The 27795-nt window shown below is 37.5% G+C and overlaps 1 protein-coding gene across 1 annotated transcript; it reads left to right on the top strand.

Annotated features, from left to right (window-relative positions):
* Nucleotides 1–54: 54 nt before the first annotated feature.
* On the top strand, nt 55–26962 carry LOC113532742 (alpha-2-macroglobulin). Its single transcript, XM_026924311.3, has 34 exons — nt 55–212; nt 2795–2975; nt 3086–3242; nt 3354–3406; nt 3687–3707; nt 3828–3993; nt 4086–4170; nt 4427–4550; nt 4638–4758; nt 4907–5016; nt 5138–5308; nt 5395–5628; nt 5739–5951; nt 6068–6217; nt 7389–7514; nt 14478–14574; nt 14822–14948; nt 15224–15449; nt 15535–15661; nt 16450–16571; nt 16658–16709; nt 16829–16912; nt 20055–20231; nt 20335–20410; nt 20576–20732; nt 20835–20909; nt 21105–21267; nt 25080–25270; nt 25380–25595; nt 25836–25957; nt 26216–26297; nt 26415–26483; nt 26648–26753; nt 26839–26962. Exons 1-34 carry the CDS (start codon nt 115–117, stop codon nt 26877–26879), a joined length of 4320 nt encoding a protein of 1439 aa, XP_026780112.3. The 5' UTR covers nt 55–114; the 3' UTR covers nt 26880–26962.
* The last annotated feature ends 833 nt before the right edge of the window (nt 26963–27795 follow it).

The raw sequence follows: 27795 nt of genomic DNA, 5'->3' as shown, positions 1-27795 counted from the left end.
CAATGTAGCTGGAATACTGGTTAATCATTAGTGACAGGATAACAGCAGATGGACATCTTTTGGGCTAAGCATCTTTAAAAAGGTCCTCAAACATGTCAGAACCTGTCATTTGCAATGGACCTCATCATGGTGGTCAGGCAGCTCCACATAAGGATAAGGCTACTGTTAGCCTGCTTCCTCTTTCTTTCTGTTTATGGACAAACCTCAGGACCGTAAGTAATCATAAAGGATTTCTGGTGATGAAAATACAGTGGTCTATTCTGTGTCATACTGTAATACATTGTTTATATGCATACATATACATATACATATATGTATAACCTCATTTGTATTTATAAAGATTTTTGTTTTGAAGTCCTCATTCCATTTCAAATAATGTGTGTGTGTGTGTGGGGGTGTGTAAAATTTAATTTTTAAACTATATGTGAAAGCAGAAAAGCTTTAAAGATTTAAATTTTAAAAATAATTTGAATTTTAAATGCCATTAACTTGTTATTCATGGAAATGTTTAAATATAATGTTCAAATATATTAGGTTGGAAACCACACATCTGTATTTATGAGGATATAGTAAATGTTTTTTTTCAGTGTTCTGAGATTCACATTTTAAAATTCACATTTTCAAAAAAAAAAAAAAATCAAGTATCTTTTCATGCAAGTATATTTTCTCAGTGTTCACAAATTACCATTCAATAATTCAGTTTTCAGATATTCAAAAAGCTGTATTTGGGTTGCTCAAATTCAAGCAGTCAAAGTCAGGTTGCAAAATTCAGTATGAAACGTTTAACAAACAGGCTATTCAGGGGTAGCCAAATCAATCAAACCTTTTTTTTATAGCCATTTTTGCATCCCCTGCTGTCAAATGCCTCCTTCTCTCTGGAGAATGCATGCCTAAATCACCATATCAACAGAATTCCATGAATTTGTGAACATTATACATTTGAAAAAACTAATCTGAATTTCCACTGAAGTTAATTCAAAATAAATAATTACAGATGTGTGGTTTTCAATGTAATATATTTCAGTAGCATGAATTCAGCTGTCTTTACTTTTTATTGTTAAGAATTCAATGGCTTTTAAAATTCAAATCTGTATGTCATGTTTTTTGCTTCCATGACTGTAAGTCTATTTTTTGGTAAATCAAATTGAAACTATAACTAATGTCTACTTTTACAATTCATAAAAAGTTTCATGCCAATAAATAACATATGATACTTTTCAGATAAGCCTTTAATTTTACAGGGGTTTACCACTAACATACTGCATACGCTTAATGGTCTATATTTTTGTGCTGATGCAAGCATAATAATGCTTCTTTACTGCAATTTTTTCATTTTATTATTTAAGTGCTGTCTTAAATAAAAGACAAAAATAATTCCTACATCCTGGTTTTATGGATAATCACTTTGTCACTCCATTTAATTGCATAAATACACTTCTTTACCCAACTCCTAAATAATACAACTGACCTAATTAACCATAACAAATCACAATAAACAGCAAAGTTGCAATTGTTATTCAGTAAAACACTGTTTCTGAAGCATCAGTCATCTGTCTCACTGCACACATGTACAGATGAGGGAATGCCCTTGCACAGAGGCAGCCCTTGGTTTCAACAGTGCCCTTTATGAAGAGAATGTTTGATTAATAAGAATTTAACCATAAAATAAAACATGAGTTTGGAAATGTTACCCACTGCACCACCATGCCACCTAACAGCTCCAGGGTCTCCAATTCAATCCTGAACTCAGTTTATTGTCTCTGTATGTTCTCTCTGTGTGTGTTTCCTAAGGGTTCTTCAATGTCCACCAAACTGCCCCTAGGTGCAAATTCGTTTGTGAATAGTGCATTGCATGGTGCCCTGTAATAGACTAGTATTGTCTCATCCAGGTGTGTTCCCTATGTGGCATAGGCTCCAAAAGCAATGAGACCTTGACAAGCATAAAGAGGTTACTAAAGATGAATGAATTAATGAATAAATAAACAGCCCTGGCTGCTGTCTTTCACGCATCATGTGACCTGCCATTGTGTTATAGCCATAACCTACAGCCACACTAATCAAAGGGGAAACAAGGACTGGGTGAAAACTATTAGAACAACAAACCAATAACAAGAAGAGGGAAGAGACAGGACCAAAAGAAAAACAAAGACATTGCACTTCTGTTCATTGTTTCCCCTTGATTAGTATGTGTATCTACAACCTCCATGTTATCCTTTGTCTTCACAAAGTCTTGGTGTGTTTTGTATGAAGTTTGAGCCTTGTCCTTTTTGATTCCTGTATTGTAGGTATGTGTTTCCTGATTTAGATCATTCCTTGTTTGCCCCAATTATGCTCATGATACACGCTTGAATGCTGCCTCATCACAATGCTACCCTGCTACCTCTGAAGCAATTCTACATGTGTAGCCCCCATAATTACGTGCAAACAGTTGATACATAAGATGAATGATTATTTAAAAAATGAATGACTGCAAGTATGCCAGAATGTAATCACTGTACTATAGTGCAGTGTTTTATACTAACTTATTTCTAAACATAAAAAGGCAGCACCAATATTTTTAGACTTTACTGACATGCTGGGTGACACCAATTTGTCTCTTAAACATTATTTTATTATATTTAACTTAAGGCACTCTGTATACACTTTTGCGATAGTATCAATTGTTGAGTTTAGGAGATTACTGTCACCTAGCTACAACATTATATCTTATATAACCCTCATTACTTTTTCATCTTTTAACTGTTAATCACTTGAGCAAATAATCATTTTAAAATATCACTTTTTTTGTCTTTAGATATTTCATGGTGACATTTCCTGCAGTAATAGAGTCTGGCTCTGATGCAAAGTTCTGTGTGAGTCTTTTGAAGCCTAATGAGACTCTACAAATGAACATTTATCTGGTTCACGACAATCAGAGCAGAACTCTTTCACAAGAGACAGTGGAAAAGGAGATTCACCACTGCTCTCATTTTGAGGTAAGAAATCCCAGAAATAATAATAATAATAATAATAATAATAATAATAATAATTTTTTTTAAGTATTGTTCGTGATTGATGTGGTTCAACATGGACGACATCTTCACAGGCTCCACAGGTTGAGGGTAATTCAGTGCAGGAGATCAAAGTAGAAGTCAAAGGTGAAAGTTTTAAGATGACAGAGAAAAGGAAAGTGATGTTTAAATCCTACGAAACATTGGTATTTATTCAGACTGATAAACCCATCTACAATCCAGGCCAAACAGGTGATTCATTCCTGCAATGCTTAATATCCAATTGAACTATTTAATATAGGTTTATTTGTTACTGATGGTGCAGCTCAAAATTCACATTGCTCTACCATTGTTTTTCAACAGTGAATTTCAGAATTGTCTCTATGGATTCTAATTTTATTCCCCTGGAACAAAAGGTAAGAGTCTAAGTCTCTATGTCTACGTATAAGTGCAATAATTTAATGCAGAACGGCAGGTTTTACCACTCATCCTGTCCTTTATGTTTACATTTAACTATACAAGAAGAGTCTCCAATGTCATTTTTGTTTCATTTTTCTATGAACAAATTAATATAGCACCTATCTTTGTATTATAGTGATATTCCAATAAATTAATGTGGAGCATTAATGTACAGGATGATAGTAGAAGTAGTCTGATAGTTTCTTATGTTATGCATTGTCATATTCTCCTTTACAGTACAGCACAGTAATTCTTGAGGTAAGTAAATGAAACTATACATAATTTATTTTATTTTATTTTATTTTGTGACACTGTTGTTCAATTTTAATATTTGTACACATTGGTCAGTGAATCTTTAATATTTTTTAAACCAATCAGGATAATCGTCGTAACAGGATTGGTCAGTGGACAAATGTGTCCTCGACAGGCCTGATACTGCAACTTTCACATGAGCTAAATGCTGAAGCTCCACAGGGAAGTTATCAGATAACTGCTGACACTGGAAATAGGTTGATCACACACCAATTTAAGGTGCAAAAGTATGGTAAGTTACACTACTAGTAGAGTGTTCTTTTCTTCTGATACAGAATTACCTGACATAAGTTACTGTAATAAAAAAATACATTTGACTTTTAGTTTTACCCAAGTTTGAGATTACAGTAAAAGCACCAGAAGAACACAGTGTCGGTGACGAGGAACTGAAGCTGGAGGTTTGTGGAAAGTGAGTGAAAGTTTCATGAGAAAACCACTAAAATAGAGTTTTAACCTTTTAAATTTGTTTTATTCCTTTACTTGTTTTAATTTAAACATTTGTCTTATTAAAAGACAATTAAGAACAACATAGCATTGACAACCATTTGAATATCCAGGATACACAAATTTAGCCTATAAAAAAATAAAACAATAAAAAAAAAACAACAACAATAACAACAAAAAACAAAGTTCAAATCAACATTCACTGCTTGTGCATTTTTAAGGTACACTTATGGACAGCCAGTACCTGGTGCAGCACTGGTGGAAGTGTGTCGTAAATTTACACAGAATTATGTTCATCGTGAGGAAGCCCCAATGATTTCGCCATGCCTGGTTGAAAACGTGGAGGTGCGTAAGTAACACTATATTAAAGGATATAATATTTTTTGTCAGAAATATATCTCACCCTGTATTTGTTACATGGTTTTCCTTTAGATGAGTCAGACGGGTTGTGCCTCACTTACACTGAATGTTTCAACTTTCATTAATACTGAATTTGAAGATGATTTTGAGAACCGACTTAACGCTACTGTTACACTCACAGAGGAAGGAACAGGTGAGTCAGTAACAGAGCTGAACAAAGCCAACTCTAAAATGTTTTTTAAACTTAAAGACTAAAATAGTTAAGAGTATAAAAATACTTTTATAACACTGATTCATATTTAATAATAACTTCCATATTGCATTTTGTTTCTTTTGTTTAGAATTTTCCATGGTAAAATCTGTAATCATACAGCTCACTTTCCAAATTGGTAAAGTGGAACTCGTGGCTTTACCAAAAACCTTTGAAAGGGACAGTGTTATAGAAGGAAAAGTAAGATTTTCTTGCTTTTAAATTTACATTGGTCCACTGATATTGCATTTATATTTGTTTTGACAATTTTTTTGACAATTTTGGGCAAATTGACAGCATTTCGATTTTCCCTGTTTAACAGATTAAAGTTACGTCCTTCAGTGGAACACCAATTCCTAACAGGAAAGTTTATCTTTCGGAAGGTAGCTGGTGGTCTAAGAAGATACTACTCAATCTCACTACAGATAGTAATGGATTGGCAGACTTCTCAGTCCCTTCACCTGAACATCCTACAGCAGAGATAAGATTGCAAGTATGTTATGATGACCTAAGCACACACAATTTTAAAGTCATTTCAGTAGATATTAAAAAAAATGTTCCTGTGTCACTGTTATCTAGGCAAGTGTCTATCCAGAGGAAACATACCATGGATACAAAACACCATTCTTTACAAATGCTGATGCACATATACAGCTGCTCCAACCTGCCACACCTTTTAGTCCAGTATTCAGTGAACTGTCAATAGAGAGTTCAGAGGAACCATTTAAGTGTGGTGCTGAAATTCCCATAACCATTAACTACTATATTGTTGGGGAAACTACTGAAAGTTACAGTATTGATCTTATATACATGGTAAGTACATGCAGTAAAATTGTAGATACAGTAAAACCTGCATTACCTAGATTCCAGCAACTGAAATGCACCTGATAGTGATCAACATATATTTGGTCTCTCCAATCCAGGTCTTATCTAAAGGAGCCATAGTCCATCATGGGCATGAGAAAGTTGAAGTGGAAGACTCTACAGATCTCAGAAAAGGAAAAATCTCATTCAAACTATCTGTTGTTGCTGAGCTGGCTCCTGTAGTGCAGGTGGTGGTGTACTCTGTCCTTCCCAGTGAGAACATCATTGCTGCTAGCAAGAATTTTGATGTGGAAAAATGTTTCAGAAATAAGGTAATGCTAGCACCATCATTATTAACTTTTCACATTCAATCAGTTAGTCTGATTGCTCAGTTGTTTTGCCAAATAACCCTAAACCTGCCTAAACTTTTTTTCATCATGGACTCCAGGTTTCGCTACAGTTCTCTCCTTCTAAAGCAGTTCCTGGTGAGAAGAACACTCTCGAGCTCACAGCTCATCCTGGTTCACTGTGTGGCCTCAGTGTTGTGGATCAGAGTGTGTTCATCTTGGAGTCTGGAGAACGCCTAAACACTGACAAGGTGAAATTAAGATTTACTGAATATTTTGCACATACAAGTGCTTGGGTTTTGAGCCTATTTTAAATGTAGTGCCCTCTAAGTGTGCTGAAACTAAGTATTAAATGAATTGCATTAATTGTAATTTTTTAAAATTACTGTAAAATTACTGTTTATTGTAATTTTCAAAATTTTCAAAATTTAAACATTTACATTTTATATTGTAAAATTGTCAGTAGTGCTGTATATGTTCTAATAAACCCTGACCAGGATAAAACAGTTACTGAAGATATAAGAATAAATAAATAAAAAATATATATGTTTTAAGAATAAAATTAAAAAACTGTTATTGCACGTCATTTTATATCAAAACCATCATGGCACATAACATTTGTCTCTTTTTTAACTGATTTTTGGAGTAATTGTTGCTGAAACTAAGGCCCTTTAGTTTTTATTAACTGGACAGACCAGATATTGCATTGCTGCTGTTTAATGTTGGTGGCCTTTTGGACATTTGGCAGTCTAATATTAAATCCAGGTACTGGTGCCAGTGCAAGCAGCAGGGTTCAAAAACCAGGCAGGAAAAGCAGTCCTAGGCTAACCACTAATCAGACACACAAGGAAACCGCAGTTCCAAAATAAGAGTATAAAACATGCAACACTTTATCAAAACAGTAGACAAGGAGCCAAAGAGAACCAAACATTTTGGACAAATGAGCCCAAATGGCTTTGACCACCCTACATTTTTTATTCCATATTTAGGACTACTATTACATTTAAACATACACACATTTTATCAAGTCAGTAACATATATGTAACGTAAGTGACTAAAAACCAAAGAAATATTTCTTGCATTTCTTTCTGCTGTCATATACAGTTCTGAATTTTACATAAGGAATAAAACATGACAGGAGCTGTTGTTAGCAAAATAATCCATGCTGGGATGGTGTGATACAGCTCAATGTGAAGCACAATGGTGTTGAGAAACTTGAGAGAAAAGTCAGGATCATTATATTATAGAACTTATAGTAGCAACTATGTTAATGTGTTTTATTGCCATTTATTGCAAGTTAAAGCAAGTTCTTTTTAAATCTCTCTTATGTTAATGTAATCATGCATGCAAAAGTCATCTTTGTGTGTTTTGACACATAATGTTTATCATCTTATAATAATGACAATCTATGTCTCCCATAGATATTTAGTTTGTTGCCAGTGACAATGGTATCACATTACCCCTATATGGTTGAAGATGATCAGGAGTGCTTGCATGTTAGACCTCGAAGGGATGTACAGATTTACCATGCTTACAACATATTAAAGGTAAAAGATTGATTGGTTGTAAAATGTTGCATAACTGAAATGTATATGTGTATCAATGTTATCACAATAGACAACATATAGACAGTGCAAAATCAATCATAGCAGAAAACAGTAGTTACGAAATGTACCTTTAGATTTTGTTTTTATGGGGCCTGATCTATGCCTGATGTGATATAACTGGGTGATCAGGGGGTATCTGCTGATCATTCTATGGGCTTATCTAATCCTGGGTGACAGTGATGTATCCAAGAATTAATTTCAAGGGGGGAAGAAAATATTCTAAATAAAAATCACTGTGTGATCTGTACAATTAAAAGTGCAAGACGCATGACACTCTCATGCTTTTTCAGTGGATGATAATAGCTTTAGGAAATATAATAGTTTCATGACACTTTCACTAAAAATATGATTAAAATAACTTACTTATAATATAATGAACATTATTATACATAGTGCAGTTACTGCATAAAACAGTGTTATCTGATATGGGCATAAAAGCTTAAGTGTTCTGGGCAAAGACACTCTATCTTCTGTACTGTTGTGTAGCATCTTTAGCCTGTATCTTTGTTCATTCATTGGTTTTGCAAGTGCATTTTACATTTTACATATAGAGTCCGGTCCAAATTTTTTTTTTTTAAATATATGGACAATTTATTGTTATTTAAGCTGTCTGCCGCAGTGAATTAGAGTTGAAATTAAATAATGATTATGAGCTCAACGTTCAGCCTTTTCAGCTTTAATTTGAAGGTATTTACATCCAAATCGGGTAAGCAGTGTAGGAATTACACGTTTTATTTTTTTTGGTACCTCCTTTTTTAAGAGACCAAAAGTAAATGGACAATTGGCTGATCAGCTGTTTCATGGCTAGGTGTGTGTTATTGCCTCATTATTTCACTTACAAGTAAGCAGACAAATGGTCTAGAGTCAATTTCAAGTATGGCATTTGCATTTGGAGGCTCTTGAGTTTCTGTTATCTCTCAGTATGAAGTCAGAGCTGTCACTGCCAGTGAAGCAAGCCATAATTAGGCAGAAAAATCTAAATAAACTCATCAGAGAAACAGCAAAAACATTAGGTGTGGCCAAATCAACTATTTGATACATTCCTAAAAAAAGAACACACTGGTCAGAGAAGAGTATGAAGAAAAGGATTGAAATGCACATGATCCGAATTGTACCACCTTATCTTATGGTGTGGCATGTATAGCTGCCAGTGGAACTGATTCTCTTGCATTTATTGATGATGTGACAAAATGCTCCAGGACTGAAGTATTTAGGGCTGTATTATCTATACAATATATACAAAGTGTTGTAATTCCTACCACATTCACCAAATTTGGATGTAAATTCCCTCAACTTAAAGCTGAAAGTCTTTAAATTTGACACTCCCTATCCACTTTATTTGGAACATCTGTACCCCTGCACATTTATGGAATTAAATATCCAATTAGCCAATCATGTGGATACATGTCAAGATCTTCAGTTAATGTTCACATCAAGCATCAGATTCAGGGGAAAAATTAATTCTGGCCAATTACAGTTATGAAATTAGGTTACCTTTGCAGATATCTGTTTCTGGCTGTGTCAATGTGCTGTTAAGTTATGTAGCTAGCTAAAGGTAATTCTCTATGTGTTCGTCAATGAGCGAATGAAAGGAGGCGAAAATATATCATTTACATGCCCAATGGGAAAAGGAATTTGCTTTAACAGTGGTTAAAGAAAAGACTGTCTGCTTGATATGCCACCAGGCTTTAGCATTGTCCAGAAGTTGTAATCTGGAGCACCATCACACCATTTAACATCCAAAATTCAAAGTCTCATTCCCACCCAAGAGCAAAATACAAGAGAAAAGAATTTAAGAGTTTTAAAAGCCCAGCAATCACTTTTCACAAAACCCACAGAGAGAGCTAAAGCTGCTACCGAGGCTTCACTCAGGGTTAACCATCTCCTAGCCAAGTACAAGAAGCCCCATCACTGACAGTGAGATTTTTAAAAGAAGTAATGACCACCAGGATGCAGTCACGAACTTCTTCTGAGCTGGACTTCTTTATCCATATTATTCCTAAGTCTCTACAGAGTGATTGCTCTGGAAAACCCTTGCAGCCAACCTCAACTGATTTTTTGTTATCAGTAGAACATCATACACAGAGCAAAGTAGGAAATTAACTCAATGCTCTTCCATGATCCACACCCCTTTCCAGTTCAGAGACCTCTCCTGCACTATTTCCTAAGGAATCCAGGTTTACTGCTGTTTCATGGCTACTGCTCTGGCATGCCTCTCCTCCTCCTTTAGGATTTCTCTCTGCACCATGCCACAATGCTCTCTTGGGTTAGCTGTCTTCCAGCTTGGCCTTGGAATGCAGGCAAATCCAAGCCTACCCCAGTTCACTGTACCAACAAAGTCATCCCAACAAAAGCCTCCACTCCTCCACCTCCTTCAGTGCACTGCTAGATGAATACTTGTGGCCTGTCTGGATGTTAATATCTACCTGGAAAACATGGATGTCCTTGCTGTCACATAGCATTATGACCTGATAAAGGCCTGGCTTTAGCCACCTTGTACTCTTCCACCACAGATGTTAGTGTTAGCATGGGGGCTACAGTGGGGGCTGTAAAGGCTGTGCTTCTACTGTGGAAAGGGGCACTTCAAAGACTATCAGTGGCCACAGAAGCCACAAGTGGTCAGCACTAAGTACTTGGTCAAATGTGTCTTGAAGAAGCATTGTGATTCGATCACAGTGGTGGTCTGAGACGCATGAGACGTCTGAGAGTCTGAGACCACATCACTTGTGTTGTGTGAACGCGATTCATCCTGGACAGCATGAGGGACGAATTAATTTACTAGGTCATTGCCCTAGTTGGAAAATACACTGCCTGGCCAAAAAAAAAGTCGCAAAATCTAATATTTTGTTGCACTGCATTTAGCTATGATTACGGCACGCATTCGTTCTGGCATTGTTTCAACAACCTTATGCAACTTCACAACAATTATTTCCATCCAGAGTTGCATTAATTTTTGGCTGAGATCTTGTATTGAGGACAGGAGAGTGTAACCACTCTGTAAAGTCTTCTCCAGCACATATCAAAGACTTTCAGTGGGGTTAACGTAAGGACTCTGTGGTGGCCAATTCATGTGTGAAAATGATTCCTCATGCTCCCTGAACGACTCTTTCACAAGTTAAGCCTGATGAATCTTAGCATTTTCATCCTGGAATATGCCTGTGCCGTCAGGGAAGAAAAAGTCCATTAGACCTGACCAGGTGATGCAACCACAGATCATAACACTGCCTACAGAGGCTTGTACAGTAGGCACTATGCATGACGGGTGAATCACTTCATGCATTTCCCTTCTTACCCTGACACACCCATTGCTTTGGAATAGGGTAAATCTGATTTTATCAGACCACATGACCTTTTTCCATTGCTCCACAGTCCAGTATTTATGCTCCCTAGCAAATTGAAGTCATTTATTCCAATTAGCCTCACTAACAAATGGCTTTCTTGTGGCCACACAGCTATTTAGTCCAAATCCTGTAAGTTCTCATTATATTGTGCGTGTGGAAATGCTCTTACTTTCACTATTAAACATAGCCGTGAGTTCTCCTGTCGATTTTCTTTATGACGTGACATCACCAAGCGTTTTAAAGATTTCCGATCACTCAAGATTTTTTTCCGACTACATTTCTGCTGTAAAATCCAGGCTTTAATAATGCACTGGACATTTCATAACCCAGTTCCAGCAATTTCAGCAATATCCTTAGTTGTTTTCTTTGCTCAATGCAGGCCAACAATTTTCCCCTTCAGTAACATCTTTTCCACAACCATGGGATACGTAATCTGCCGTGGTTGTTTAAGAAATGAGAAGCTACACACTGCATCAGTTAAGGTTAAAAGAACTGTTGCCAGCTGAAACATATTAATCACTGCAGTAATGATCCAGTCATAGGCTCTTAAGTATTTGCTTATTTAAACCCAAACGGCGACCTTTTTATTGGCCAGGCAGTGTATGTAATCATTATGAGACAGAATAGCAATCTGAACAGTGAAGATCTCTGCTGCTAAACTAATGGCTAAAGGCGAAGCTATTACAGCAGAGATGAAAACAGTTGCTTTTCATAGCTTTATTCATCATCTCATCTTATTCATTTTCTAAGTTTTGTTAGAAGACCATAAAGGTGCATGAAATATAATTCCTGGGACATTTCTGCCTTAAAATAAATGCAGCAGAAGCTCAATGTAATAAATTTGTATGAAAGCCTTCCTCCAGTGGAAATGATGCATGAAATCTGATCACAAGTGGTCAGTGAAGACGCATTCATAATACCACATGTGAACAGCTATGTGTCTCAGCTGTCAACTTGTGATCCGATCACCCAGGACGCATGTTAATGCCAGATGTGAATCGGGCCTGAGAAGGAACCCATGCTGATGGCCCCAGGCCTTAAACCTACTAGAGAGCCCACTCTTCTCCAGGGCTCTCATCCAAGTATCTGCCTAGACCATAATTTCCTTTGCACTCTCCCTATCATTGAACGTGGACCTATACCACTTCCCAGCCTTTTTACAGGCTTTTCACTGACAGTGGGGATGGAGTCCTCACCAATTTTGAATCAGATCTGATCCTGAACACGGCCCAACTTCAGGACTAGACTTCTGTATTTCGATGTTTTAAACTCCATTCTAGCCTCTTTGGTGATTTATACCAGATCTTCTTTGGTCTGCCTGCCTTCCGGGATTGACCTTTCTGTTATTGTCAGGTCATCCATAAAAGCCCTGATCGGAGCTTGCTCAACACCACTTGCAAGTATGGCTTCCAGTCTCAGTTTCTTAACTGATTTGACCAGGAGATTTATTGCTGCAGAGAGCAGAATCACTGAGATTGTGTACCCAGTGACAATTCCTATCTTCAGACTCTGCCAGTCTGTGGTAAAGTTGCTGCAGGTGACACACATCTTAAATGGGTCAAAGTAACCCTAGAGAAGCTGCCAAAATTTGTGAGGTATATGAAAGGCCTTTAATGCGGTTTTCACCAGCTTGTGGAGTATCGTCACATAGGCATTGGTAAGGTCAAGCCATAAGACTGCCAAATCACCTTTGTTCCACTTTGCATCTTTGATGATCTTGGTGATCTGGTGTGTTCAATACAGCAGGGCATGCCAGCTTTTTGGACGGAGGTGTCAATGTAAGTGCTGGCCAGTTGGAAGGTGGTTAGCCTCTTTGCCGGGATTCCAAAGAAGATTTCCACTCCACATTTAGCAGCAAAATGGTTTGAATCTGCTTGATGTGTTTAGAGTCCTCTTCCTTAGGAATGTTGCAACCCTCCGCACATAGCCAGGTCTCAGGAAGATACTTCTTCCTCCATGCCACCTTCAACAGCTTCCACAGATGTCGCCTCAGAAGCAACACATACATCATACATACATGCCGGGGCTGATCTTCCCCTGGCTTTCCTGACAAAATAGTTTTCCTCTTTCCACCTGGGTTCACCTTCATCATAGGGGATCAATTGTTTATCAGGTTTAATAAGTTTCTCTTTCACTTCTATCACTTCTTTCCTTGGGTCACTGTGGACTTCACAAAAGTAATCCTCCACCTTCAGGTGGTCATATCTCTTTAAGAGCTTGTTTTTCTTCCTCATTTGCTTGAAGAAAGGACTTTCTCAGTATGTGCTTGTCTGTCTCATTGTGAGGATTCATTATGCATGATCATAACAGTGATCTTTCCTGTAGGTCACTCTCTCCCAACCTTGAGGGCGTTGTAGTTTATCATTCCATAGTGACTGAAAGTGGGTTCCTACTTATGTAGGATGTGCTTTGGCTTGCCAAGCCTCCATACCCCATCTCGTCTTTCCCAGATGTCAGCAGTCTCTGTGAAACGGTTGGCACAAAAGTCACTCCACCTTCTCTCTGCTGGCATTCCCCTCCACAGAGATTTGCACATCAAGTCCTGTGGCTTCTTCTGATTCTCAAATGGCGCCCCTTCTCACCAGGGTTTCACTGATTTAAGCCCATCACAAACATGTCTGCCCAATGCAACCAAAAAACCTTCAGGCCTCCCCAGTGTCTAAAGCTGTAGCAAGCCCCACTAGCAACATTAATGCATGCTCAGTACAGTTGGTTCCCTATGGATTTCTTACATTACACCTAATGCCACACAAACCTATCTGCCTAACACAAGCAGAGCCATACATACGTCCCCAGTGACTAAGGCTGTAGCAAGCCTCACTGGCACCATTAACGCATGCTCGGTACAGTTGGTTCCCTATGGATTTCTTACATTACACCTAATGCCACACAAACCTATCTGCCTAACACAAGCAGAGCCATACATACGTCCCCAGTGACTAAGGCTGTAGCAAGCCTCACTGGCAGCAGGTGGATTTCTCCAATTAAATACATTTTACTTATTGCATAATATGTTGTTTAATTTTAAAGGGGGAGTTCACCTTTTTTCACACTTCTAAATATTTATTTGGCAATTTCTAGTTACCTCAGTCAGTTATGCCAATTAAACATTTTTATAATAAAGGCTGCTGGGTTTTGCATGCAAAAATAAGAAGCAAGTGTGACAGTCAAAGTCTCCAGAAGAACTGTGGCTGGTTCTGCAAGATGCTCAGTAAAACTTTCCAGCCTTTTGCTGGAAATTTTGCACAAATTGTACCTGAGACTACTAATTTTTTTTAAAAGCAAAGGGACCTCACACCAAATATTTACTATTTACCATATTTACTACTATGTTTCATTTATTACTTTTTCCTGTTATTTATAGTATCTTTTTTAATGTAGACACATTTAATTTCATTATTTTTGGAGGCGTCATTGGTCTACAACATTTCTTTGCTTGTGTTTAAGACTTTTGCACAGTACTGTACATATTATTGAATTTTATTTCATTTGAAATTATTTGGTTTACTAAGATATTTACAATAATTTACTACACTAATTATGACTTATTATCACCTGACAGGGAGTGGGGCTGAAGATGGCAACAAATTTGGCTGTTAGAGAACCTCAATGTTTGATATACAAAGGCATACATTATCATCGCAGACATGGATATGAGGGTACATCCAGGCCCTTTTTTTCAACTATACACAAATTACTATTCAATAAATAGTCCAGTTTCTCATTCATTCATACAGTATGTTATGTATATTATAATAAAATAAATAGTAGAATAAATGATATCAATATACTACATTTGTTATGTGCATAGCTCTTATTTCTGATTGTACTAATTATTCTAACAAATGAAGAGGTTACTACATTAAAAGAAGCGTACTAATTATTTATGTTTTTGCTCATTTTTAGTGCAATACATGGTAGGAGAGCGTTTAGCTTCTCCTGGATTACAAGGATCATCACTAGATTATGAACCCATTGAGACAGTTCGCAAATTCTTCCCAGAAACATGGATATGGCAACTTTCTGAAGTGGGGTTAGTGAATCAGCATATTAATTAATTTTGTTAATTTTCTATGTGCATTTTAATCTATTACAGGTTCAATCAAAAAATTAAAATGAATGTACCTATTTCTTGAATTGATATGCCTCTACAGTGCTTTTGTGCATATGTAATGACACTGACTGTTTACTTTTGCCAAGCACACAAATATTTTAGCAGTTTTATATTGAATAATGCATGTTTTTCACTGAAACATGCTGTCTTTTTGATAATAAGTAACAGAAATTGAGTATAATGATCTTTCACAGGGACTCTGGATCAGCACATCTTCCTGTCACTGTTCCTGACACCATCACCACTTGGGAGACAGAGGCTTTCTGCGTGTCCTCTAGGGGTCTGGGACTGGCTCCTCCTGTTCAGCTCACTGTATTTCAGCCCTTCTTCCTGGAGCTCTCGTTGCCTTACTCCATTATCCGGGGAGAGGTTTTTGAGCTGAAGGCCACTGTCTTCAATTATCTTTCCAAATGCATTATGGTACTGTAATGCCAAGATTTTATCTTCACAAGTATTGTGTCACTTAAGATGAATAGTAAATTAATCACCTGTGGCTCATCAATAGGTTAAAGTGACTCCAGCCTCTTCCTCAGACTACACTCTGGAACCTTCTTCTGATGGCGAGTATTCATCCTGCCTGTGTGCAAATGGCAGAAAGACCTTCAAATGGACTCTGATTCCCACTGTGCTTGGTTAGTCCTACAACTCTTCAAACTCTTTCATGGAGCTCTATGTTTTTGCCAGTGCAAGCCTAATTTGATTGTAGACGCGAACATATTCATATTTTCTGTTGGGTGAAAGCGAATAGTTTTCAATTTGCACTGTCTTGATAATTAGATGTTCACAAATGAGCGTACTTGCACAGATGTTGATGGAATTCTGAGGAATTCTGACCTGTTACACTGCACGGTCATGGTCTATATAGCTGCACAGTCCCTGGTTCGACAAAGCACAGCCAAAGTTCTACAAAATATTCACTCTACTGTGTGTCCGAAAAGTCAGGAACCTATGGGAATATGCTGAGCAAATATATTGATCCAAATATATTCTGGGCATAATCTGCAAAAACACAGGACTCCTTAGAAAATATGCATGAGCAATATTTCAGCCTGTAGCCCTACTGTAACCGTGCGCAACCTTGTATTGATTAAAATGCAAACTTCATGAAAGTTCTAACAACTAACAAAAGGAGTAAAAAAAATTCAATTTATTTTCTAATACACAGTGGCAGTATATGTTTATAACATGTTTATGGACCATACAGATATTTGCACAACATATTTCCAAAACTGAAACAGAAATAACATGTGCCCATTAAAAAAAAGCATAGTTTTCAAATCTGCAAACCTGAGGTCCAATGGAGATATTTTTATTAGAGACATTGTGTTTAGGGACATTGTATAGCACATGGAAAGTAAAAATATCTCATTCTTGTGACTTTTTTGGGGGGTTCTTGTTTTTTCCTGTTATTATACTACAGGAGTCTTGAAAGTGACAGTGAGTGCAGAGGCAGAACAATCCCAGACTGTGTGTGACAATGAGATTGTGAGTGTTCCAGAGAGAGGCCGTATTGACACAGTTACACGAAGCCTGATTGTACAGGTTAGTGTCTTGAAAATAAGCATAACTTTAAATCTGTAAACTGTTCTTTATTAGGCTATAATCTAATAATACTATTTTTCCTTTAGGCTGAAGGAACTGAGAAGACAAAGAGCCAGAGCTGGTTATTATGTCCACAGGGTCAGGCTTGCAAATATTTTTGCAATTGATTATTATCAGCTCTGGTTGGTTTAAAACTGATGCACATACTATGTTCTACTGCTCAATAATGATAGAGCTGCCTTTCATCTTATTCACAGGAAACAGTGTTTCAGAGGAGTTGGAGCTGATTCTTCCTGAGGATGTAATAGAGGGATCAGCACGAGCTTCTGTTTCAGTACTTGGTAAGACATAAAACATTATGGTAAATAGAAGAACTTTGCAACTATAAAGTAAATTTTTATGAGGTATATAATGCAAGTACACCGATCAGCCATAACATTAAAACCACTGACAGGTGGATAAGTGAATAACATTGATTATTTCGTTACAATGGCACCTCTCAAGGGGTGGGATATATTAGGCAGCATGAGAACAGTCATTTCTCAAAGTCGATGTGTCGGAAGCAGGAATAATGGGCAAGCATAAGGATTTGTGTAACTTTGACAATGGCCAAATTGTGATGGCTAGATGACTGGGTCAGAGTATCTCCAAAACGGCAGGTCTTGTGGGGTGTTCCCGGTATGCAGAGGTTAGTACCTACCAAAAGTGGTCCAAGGAAGGACAACTAGTGAACCGATGACAGGGTCATGAGCTCCCAAGGCTCACTGATGCTCATGGGGAGCTAGGGATAGCCCATCTAGTCCAATCCCACAGAAGAGCTACAGTAGCACAAATTGCTGAAAAAGTTAATGCTAGCTATGATAGAAAGGTGTCAGAACACACAGTGCATTGCAGCTTGCTGCATATGGGGCTGCGTAGCTGAAGACTGGTCAAAGTGCCCATGCTGACCCCTGTCAACCACCGAAAGTGCCTACAATGGGCAAGTGAGCATCAGAACTGGACCATGGAGCAATGGAAGAATGTGGCCTGGTCTGATGAATCAAGTTTTCTTTTACATCATGTGGACAGCCGGGTCTTGTGCGTTGCTTACCTGGGAAAGAGATGGCACCAGGATGAACTATCAGAAGAAGACAAGCCAGCAGAGGCAGTGTGATGCTCTGGGCAATGTTCTGCTGGGAAATCTTGGGTCCTGGCTGTGGCTGTTACTTTGACACATACCACCTACCTAAACATTGTTGCAGACCAAGTACACCCCTTCATGGCAATGGTATTTCCTAATGGCAGTGGCCTCTTTCAGCAGGATATGCACCCTGCCACGCTGAAAAAATTGTTCAGGAATAGTTTGAGGAACATGACAAGAGTTCAAGGTGTTGACTTGGCTTCCAAATTCCAAATCGAGCATCTGTGGGATGTGCTGGACAAACAAGTCTGATCCATGGAGGCCCCACCTTGCAACTTACAGGACTTAAAGGATCTGCTGCTAAGGCCTTGGTGCCAGATACCACAGCACACCTTAAGAGATCTTGTGGAGTTCATGCCTTGTCAGGTCAGAGCTGTTTGGGTGGCACAAGGGGACCTACACAATATTAGGCAGGTGGCTTTAATCTTATGGCTGATCGGTGTAAGAATAACAATATTTTTTATCTGAATAAAAAAAGAATTTGAACAAAAAAAGAAAGAAAACAAAACTGTTTGTCTTATGCTAATGAATACAAGTAAAACACAGCACTCTTCGATAAGAACTCCAACAAATATAATAAAGGAAAATGTGAATGCTATTCATTTCGGGCTGTACTAAAACTGAATATATAAATATATTTATGAGAAGAAAGTTTTTTTCTGGGCTCCTCATTCAAATCATGCCAATCACCTGTTTACAGTTCATGCCTCTTCGGTCCAGATTTTTCTTGAGTAGAGGTGTTGGAGACACTATTGATAGATTTTCAGTAGTGTCCAGACTGTCTTTGAACACAAGCACAATATAGATGAACAGTACAATATACCAAATACAACATAATTAAGTGAAAACCAGGCAAAGTGTTGCTGGAGGAGGGTGCACAGTGACTAAGTAACAGTAAATGTGGGAGGGAGCTCTTCACTGGTTTCTGGCTCAAGCACACCTGTGATTTATGCCTATTAGTGAGATGTGGTTCACCTCTATAAGCTGAGCTAGTCATGTGCTGTATTTAAGGTAATAACTTTTTCATAGCACAACATTCAAAAACCTGTGCCTGCTGTTGACGTACTGGCTTGGTGCTGGAGGTGTTCCTACACACTTACCCCACTCCAAGCTTTTGCGACCACGAGCATTAATTTCTTCTGGATATGGGTTTCCCTGGCTTAATGTTCCTCTGTAAACCTAAAGTCCTCTAAATAATGAAACCAACAGGCTACCCTAATGTTTTTGTACTTATTCTGAGCCTGCTATTTTAAAGGAGCATGATCATTGCCAAAGGTGAATTCCATTCCTAACAGGTAATATCTGAGTTTGTCTAATGCCTATTAAATAGCAAGACAATTTTTTCTCAATTGTTGCATAATTATTTTCATTAGGAAGCAACTTATGGCTGGTTTCCATCACAGGGTGCTAAGTTCAATCTTTTTTTGAGTATTAAGGATAGGACAGCTCCAATGCTTATGTCAGCTGCATCTGTCTGCAAATGTTAAAGGCTTTCTCTGCCTCTTCAATCTATCTGATTTGACCAGGTTGCAACGGCATCAGCTTTTCCCGAGCTGATCGCCACGTTTATATGCGGGCTTTCCAGATATCATTAAAATATGCAGGTGCTCCCGTTACCCCAAATGGCATTCCGAGATCAATTTCCTTATCTGTTTTGCGTTGGCCTCTTGTAGGGCCTTAGGTATGATCAGAGCCTTGAGATCTATCCAGGTGTTGGGACAGCATTGTCCTAGGTCCTGGGTCTGGTGCTGTCCCACAGGACTCATGTGCTATATGGCTTACAGAGAAATTCAACTGAAAAGAAATCGATTGGAAATTGAAAACTTTTATGCCAGAGTTTGAGCAGATTTACAGAACAGATTTGTTGGCTCTGTCAAAGTTTCTTTCCTATATCATTTCTGACAATCTGAGCTGTGATTGTTTCTGTGAAACACTGATAAATAAAGGCCAATATGAAGATACTCATGAAACCTAGGTTACAATCTTTAGTTGTAGAGTCATGAATCTGATTATGTACCATTAACAACTCAATTGTTCATACAATTTTTTTATCTCTGTAGCACGCAAATACAAAATTAAATGCTGTTTACCATACCTAGTCAGTATTCTGTTGACTTTTTTTTTTTCAGTGCATATGGAAGGCTTACCCTTTTACTGGTCACTGAATTCAAAGCTAAACATTTCTAGTATGAATAATAATTAGTGCAATGGAGCTTCTATAAATTCAAAACAACTACATGTTTTTGACAGTTCCAACATTTTTTAGCTAAACAGATAAAGAATATTATTGTGTTCTTTTGTAGGAGACATACTTGGCCGTGCATTAAAAAATCTGGATGGATTGCTAAGAATGCCATATGGCTGTGGTGAGCAAAACATTGCTCTCCTCGCCCCCAATATCTACATTCTTCAGTATCTAGAGAACACTGAGCAGCTCACCACAGCTATCCGTGAGAGAGCTACTGGTTTCCTTAAGAGTGGTCAGTGAGATTATCTTTCATTTTTTAATCATTACAGATCAACAATCATTATGAATATATTCTTGCTGAAGTAATCAGAATAAAATCATTTGACTTTACACAGGATACCAGAGGCAACTTAACTATAAACATATAAATGGTGCATATAGCACATTTGGCAGGGGAGAGGGGAACACATGGTAAGAATTTCTTAAACCAAGCTATGAGGTAAACAGGTAGTGTTGATGATACACAAGTTGATACAATCTGAAATTTATTTTAATAAGTTTGTGTTAGTTATTGTGAATTTTTATATAATTCTGGAATGTACAAAACTATTTTTATAAATAAATCTCCATCACCAGGTTAACTGCTTTTGTCTTGAGGACTTTCGGCAAAGCACAACGTTACATCTTTATTGATCCAGAAATCATTAACAGTGCAAAGCAATGGCTCATAAGTATGCAGAGATCAGACGGCTGTTTTATACAACAGGGAAGTCTGTTCAATAACAGAATGAAGGTATGTATGGTTCTAGGGCAGTCCATACTAGAGAACACATTTCTGAATAAATTTGTTGATTTTCTTTTAACATATCATGCACATCATTCTAATGTATTGTAGGGTGGTGTAAATGATGATGTGACTATTACTGCCTACATCACTGCATCATTGCTCGAATTGGGTAATACAGTCCAGGTAAGACCATGATACCATTAAAAGTTCACAATCTTGTCACTGCATTCACAATCACATTGGTTAATTCAACCAGCAGCACAATGATTTTATAAAGCTGTCTTTTTGTACCAGCCTTTTTATGGATAAGTGCTGCCTTTAAGGAAACTTTCCAATCATTGTTTTTCTTCTACATAATAATGTACATTTTGACTGCAGGATCCTGTTGTGAATAAAGGACTATTGTGCCTCAAGTCTTCTGTTGGTGACCTGACAAACACCTACACCACTGCACTGTTGGCCTACACTTTCAGTCTGGCTGGAGAGAAAGAAATTCGAGAGCAGCTACTAAACAAGTTGGAGAATGTTGCCATTTCAGGAGGTATTATTATTAGAGGCCAAGCACCAAAGTTGCATAGGCACCCTATTGTTATTCTATGTTTACTTATTAGGGGGCCAAGCACTGAAGGTGCATAGGCACCCTATTGTTATTCTATGTTTTGTTTTCTTCTTATTTTTAGGGGGTCAGGCACCACAAGTGCATAGGCACCCTACTGTTATTCTATTTCTATGTTTTCTTCTTCTTCTTCTTCTGGCTAGGGTGTCTATGGCAGTCCATAGAACCATCTGGTAAAAAGTTGTGAAATTTGGCCTACTGATTGGCAAGGGTCTAAGGAACATTCTGACCAAATTTGGGCCAAGTGTTGCCAATGCTCTAGCGCCACCACCGGGTCAAATTTGGGCCTAATTTGGAAGTACATCTGTGGGCATAACTTTTGAACCATGTGTCCAAAATTTAAAAGTCAGGCAAATTAGATTTTCCGCCATCTTGGATTTTGTCACTACTCCTTCTATAAATTTTGTCCAATCATCACCAAATTGGGCATACATTATCTTCAGAGTAAGCCTCACAAAAGCTATCAAAAGAATGTTTAACAGTCCAAAAGGTTTGCCCACCAACGAATCTGATGGCGAAGCCACCAAACAGGAAGTGAGGCTATATCTCAGTAACGACTTTGGGCACTGACACAAAACTTGGTAGGCATCTTCAGGACCATGACATGAGGCTATGCAACAAAGTTCATGATAGTGCCACCCACTGGTCAAAAGTTACAATAACATGACAAAAATGCTTGCATCTAGCTGTGATTTTTGTTACAAATTTTGTCCAATCTGCACCACATTTTGCTCACATCAACTTGACACCTATCTGAACAAAAGGTATCAAAGGAATTTTGATATTCAAACCCGTTCTCCTGTAATGCGCTGGCAAATGCAAAAACAGGAACTGAGGCTGTATCTCAGCCACGACTTTTGTGCACTGACACAAAATTTGGTAGGCATATTCAAGATCATTGTCCAAGGCTATGTAACAAATTTCATGCCAGTACTACCTACTGGTCAAAAGTAACAATAACATGCTTTCGTCCTACAGTCAGAGAATTCCACCACTGTCAGTGGTCAAACCATAAACATCATAATTGAAACTACAAATCACTCTTGAATCCCTTTGCCTAAAGTTATGGCTCTACTTTCCTGTGATTGCTTAAGCAACAATTCTAGCATGTCTGTGGATGTGTGGCTCACTGAACATGCTGGTTGCAGTTTTTATTATTATTATTATTATTATTATTATTATTATTATTATTATTATATTTGTAACAAATGCAACACACTACATTTCTACATGTAAAATTGCTGAATGGAATAATTGGAAATGGGAAAAATGCTATTGCAAGCTACTCATTGAAGAATATTTTGTAATGTGGGTTTTAATGTGGCACATTGTACACACTAAATAGGATGCCTAAATATAAATGGTGAAGTAATTGGGCTCCGCAGGATCTGCAGGATTCTATAGCAGTGGGAAGTGTTTTCTATATGCCTGCTCCTGGCTCAAGTGAGCATTCTGACACCTTTTTCTATATTGGTTACCCCACGCTAAGAGCCACCCTGCCTCCTGGGCTAAGTGTCCTATTGCCAGTGGTGAAGTTTCAATCAGATTTATTACAGAGGTGTCAATTGCTGAAGATGGGAACAATCCATCTAATGCTAGCAACAGAAGTGAAAGCATGTAGCCTGTGTGTGCAATCTCAAAAGCCTTTAGCAAAACATTATCTGAGCACCTGCACTCGGTGCTGTGGCAGCATGTATATTTGTGTACCAATGAGGCACTATAAGTGTCAACAACCGATAAGTGGCAGAGGTTAACTTGTTCATCACCAGTTACGCTGGCTAAAACACCAAACACTGTGTCTGGGTGTGGTGCTGCTGCCAAATTAGCGCATGCTTTCACAAATCTTAATGTAGTCCTTGCACTGCAGCATTGCAAAAAACTTTGCATGAAACAGTTAATATAGCCCTAAGAGTTGCAAACGCAAGCTATAGAGCAGATCTGCTCCATGACGACCTGACTTGGCTGGCAGATCCTCATTGGACAAAAAGGGCCTTCCAGACACAGCCACAAATATAGCATCCTTGCTCTGTTTAGATGAGGAGTAGAAGGAAAAATTGTCTCCTGCCTTTGCAGGGCAATGGCAGGTATGAGTTTTCATGCATATGTGGCTTCTGCCTCAACATCGTAGATACGAGCTGGGCCACTCTTAATCTCGCACAAGGCCATCCATCTACCTTAAAAGAAAAAAAAAAAAACTCTAAGCTCTTTTTTTGTTATGTTTTTTTCTTGTCAATGACCTTTTTTAACTAGCAGCATTCTTGGCACTTGGATCATACCTGACTCCAAACAGTCATTCAGACCAGTCCATTTGTCAGTCATTGTCCACTGTCCATTGTGAATCCTACATTATTACACATTTTACTTTCCTTTTAGAGCTGAGCTTGTGAATACACAGCAAAAAGTGACATCTTAGCAAGTGAAAATATCTTGAATATAGTCACATTTCTCTAGTATCTCCTATAATAAGATAAAAATAATAGGAAATACTAGATAAATGAAATACTACATAAATAAATTGTAGACATTTTTACTAATTTCTCACTTGAAACAATCTTGTTCTATTGGAAGATAATTTTTCTAAAGCATTCACTTCTAGAAAGAAGCAAAATTATCTGCCAATGGAATAAGAACATTTTAGGTTTTAAAATGAGAAAAAGCATCTAAAAACAAGCTGCATAATAAACTCATAATAAGAAATATCAGATAAATTTGCCCATATTCTTACTTCCTAAGATATAATTTTGTGCAGTGTATGTGGGAAATGGCAAATCCACAATTTGCCACTAAGAGAATTATTCTGAGGGCAACCCTGTGGACATTCAGTGAAGATGAAAACTCAGCTCTAAATCGAATCAGCCGAGGCTTGGCTTCAATCTCAGTCTCACAGCGAAGTTAGTTAGGTATGAGTCAGGGGCATTTCCTAACAAAGTACTTTACTGGGGCATGTGCCCCAACCCACCATGTTTTTGGAATATAAAAGTTAAATCAATGTTTAAAGATTTTTTTCTTGAGGCAGGATACCACGTTGGACCACTTGACATGAATCCTAACAGTACTTTGTATCACCCAACTTCCATAATTTGAATAAAACAAAATTCTATAATATCACTAATGAGATTCACTCAAATAACTCTAATGTATATTTGCTTTAACCAAATCTGCAGTGCCATTCATGCATAAACTACTTTATGCTAGGTACACCACCATTTGACATAGTGTTACTTCTAAATGCCCATAATCAGAAGATAGCACAGAGCCAATAGTAGTGAAATAGCCAACTAAAATCAGACTAACTAGGCAGTCAAAAACAAAGCTTTGTTAAAGACAAAAGCTTTTTTTCTCTTATGAGCTGTGTGTCTCTGAGGCTGATGGTAGCAAGCTTTGTAGGTGGCTAATTTTTGTTAGCTAGCACTGGGACAAGGCAATGATGCCAGACATATCTGAGCTGGTATATGATATTTGCACTTGAAAACTCCCTTTGGCAGGGGAGATTCAAACCAGATAGAATTCTATATAAATATATGATTGCCAGGGTGACTCACAGCAGCTCAGGACAGGAGTATCATGTTTTAGTGTATTTTCCATTGACTCAAAAAAAAATAAAAAATAAAAGTAAAAAAGATCTAAATAAAAGAATAATAAATACGCGATCATGGGTTTGTGCTATAGAAGTGTTATTGTGCTGTAGAAGTGATATCTGTACATGTCTTAATTATCTTGTGTCTCTCTTGTTTTAGATGGTCGGCTTCACTGGTCTCAGTCAGCATCAGATGACTCCGGGGCCTTGTCAGTGGAAATCAGTTCCTACGTGCTGCTAGCTGTTCTCACTGCAGGTCAACTCTCTACTGCTGATTTGGGATATGCTAATAGGATAGTCAGCTGGCTGGTGAAGCAGCAAAATCCCTATGGAGGCTTTTCCTCCACCCAGGTACTCAAATAAATTGCATTGTTCCCTTTAGCTTGTTCTGCATTTAGTCAGTTTAATGATAAACCAATGTTTAAATTTTATAGCAAGTTTTTTTTTTCTTTTCAATCAGGACACAGTTGTGGCCCTCCAAGCTCTGGCTCTGTACTCCACTAAAGTGTTCAGCTCAGACGGCTCTAGCACAGTAACTGTAAAGTCAGAAGATGGACACAGTCACAACTTTGAAGTGAACCAGAACAACAAGTTACTGTACCAAGAAAGATCATTGCAGGATGTTCCTGGCAAATACAGCATTGAAGTGACGGGCTCCAGCTGTGTGTCAGTGCAGGTCAGTGCATCTGACTCTTACTATCTTACAAACCTTGTGTCTAAATGAAACACTATTCTAATTCAGAGAAAAACACTGACTACCCAGTTCCCCTAACAAATATTTTTATACAAGTCTCTATAATTTATTAAATATTTTTAAATTAATTGATTAATGATTATTATTGTTGTTTTTATTATATGTTTATTATCTCTTTATTGATTGCTTCATGGTTTAACTTTTTTAAATCCCTAATTGCAGACAGCACTTTTCTACAATGTCCCCACACCTACTGAAAGTAGTACACTGAGCATCACGGCTAAGACAGAGGGAAACTGCACAAAATCATTTGGACAAACTTTGTCCCTCAAGTTCACTGTTGGGTAAGAATGAATGTGTGATAAAACACATTCTTTAATGACTCTTAGTCATTATTTTAAAAGTTTACAGTAAACAACTGTAAATATTTCAAATATATAAAATGCCTATAATGGGATAGTGTCTGGGTTGAAACCATTAAATATAATGATTAATGACTAAACATCCTCTTATGACACCTGCAGTGTCAATAATTATTACTTTATTTTCTATTGTTGTCATTATTGCTATGGATAAGTTATTGACAAACACTTTTTTTCCAGATATACTGGGACACTTAACAACACTAACATGATCATAGTGGACATAAAACTCTTATCAGGGTTCACAGCAGATCCTGGTGAAGTAAGGAGTAGCAATGTTGCTAAAATTTCTGTAATATACATGTCTAGAGAAACAGATATGCAAATGCCATGCTATTGAAATGATAATGGTAGAATAATCATTAAATTTTTTTCTTAGCTGAAAAAAGGCATTTTGGTGGAACGGGTTGATTCTAAAGATGACCATATTATCGTGTATATCAAAGAGGTAAGAGGAAGTTTAAGAATATGTATATGATTTTAATCACTATCTATATTGTATATATATCTATATAACTGCGCTCCAAGAAACATGTATGCTTTATTTATTACACACAAAAAAACAGATATGTTGGAGTGTGTTTAATATAATGTCTGGTGTATCTCTAACAGCTCCCTAGGAATATTCCTGTCAACTATGAGCTACACATTAAACAGGTGCTTCCTGTCAAGAATCTCAAGCCAGCGGTGATCAAAGTTTATGATTACTACCAAACAAGTAAGAGTTTCCTAGGTTGCATTATTTAAACAGTTACTATAACTGCATTGGTATCATTTACTGATTTTGAACATATTTCATGCAGGTGACCAGTCTGAGACGGAGTACACCTCCCTGTGCGTGTAGAGTTTCACACTGGAATTGAAGATGCAGAAAATCTGCTGTATGATTATTTTGTTGTTGAAATAAAAATACATTTCAAATGCCTAGTAAGTGACTGTTGTGTTGAAGATCTTCACAGTGTGATGGTATTGGCATAATTTGAACAGTTTCTTTTCAATATCTTGTGTGATATAATTTTTTTTGGGAAACACATTAAATGTTTCAATATGTTTATATTGAAATATTTCTGAAGTGTTTGGCAACTCTGGTGTTAATTTGTTGGTCAGTATTTTGTTTTACTCCCATCAGAAGTTACTGGTTATGTGTAGGTACAGCCCCTCCGAAAGTAGTGAAATGGCAAAGCGAATTCTTTTGTTTTTGCTATACACCAAAGACATTTGGGTTTGAGATCAAAAGATGAATAAGAGATGATAAATCAGATTTTCAGCATTTCCTGATATTTACATCTAAATATGTTAAACAACTTAGAACATGGCACCTTTTGTTTGAACACACCCATTTGTGATCAAAAATATTGGAACATGTGACTGACAGGTGTTTCTCGTTGCCCAGGTGTTCCCTGTTAGATTGATTGTTTAAACAGTTAATAGTTCTAAGTGTGAAGACTGCATTTGTTGTCAAAAAGGATAAACCAACATGAAGACCAGAGAGCTGTCTATGGGAGAAAAGCAAGCCATTTTGAAGCTGAGAAAAGAGAGAAAATATATTAGAGCCATTGCATAAGCAATGGGCATAGCCAGTATGACAATTTGAAATGTGCTGAAAAAGAAAGAAACCACTGGGGTATAAACAACCAGACATCAAACAGGTCGGCCAAGGAAAACAGCAGCAGTTGATGACAGAAACATTGTGACAGCTGTAAAGAAAAACCCAAAAACAGTCAGTGACATCAACAAAAACCTCCACAGTATCACAATCC

The sequence above is a fragment of the Pangasianodon hypophthalmus genome, chromosome 14, assembly GCF_027358585.1.
Source record: "Pangasianodon hypophthalmus isolate fPanHyp1 chromosome 14, fPanHyp1.pri, whole genome shotgun sequence".
In the NCBI taxonomy this organism is placed as follows: Eukaryota; Metazoa; Chordata; class Actinopteri; order Siluriformes; family Pangasiidae; genus Pangasianodon; species Pangasianodon hypophthalmus.
The sequence above is the reverse complement of the archived record's forward strand: the minus strand, read 5'-3'. Positions and strand labels throughout refer to the sequence as shown.

What these genes read in the sequence shown, in the direction of transcription:
- LOC113532742 (XM_026924311.3), top strand. Translation starts at nt 115, where the DNA reads ATGGACCTCATCATGGTGGTCAGGCAGCTCCACATAAGGATAAGGCTA. An exon ending in TCACAGCAGATCCTGGTGAA is followed by an intron (nt 26,298 to 26,414) that starts GTAAGGAGTAGC and finishes TTTTTTTCTTAG; the next exon opens with CTGAAAAAAGGCATTTTGGT. An exon ending in TTATGATTACTACCAAACAA is followed by an intron (nt 26,754 to 26,838) that starts GTAAGAGTTTCC and finishes TATTTCATGCAG; the next exon opens with GTGACCAGTCTGAGACGGAG.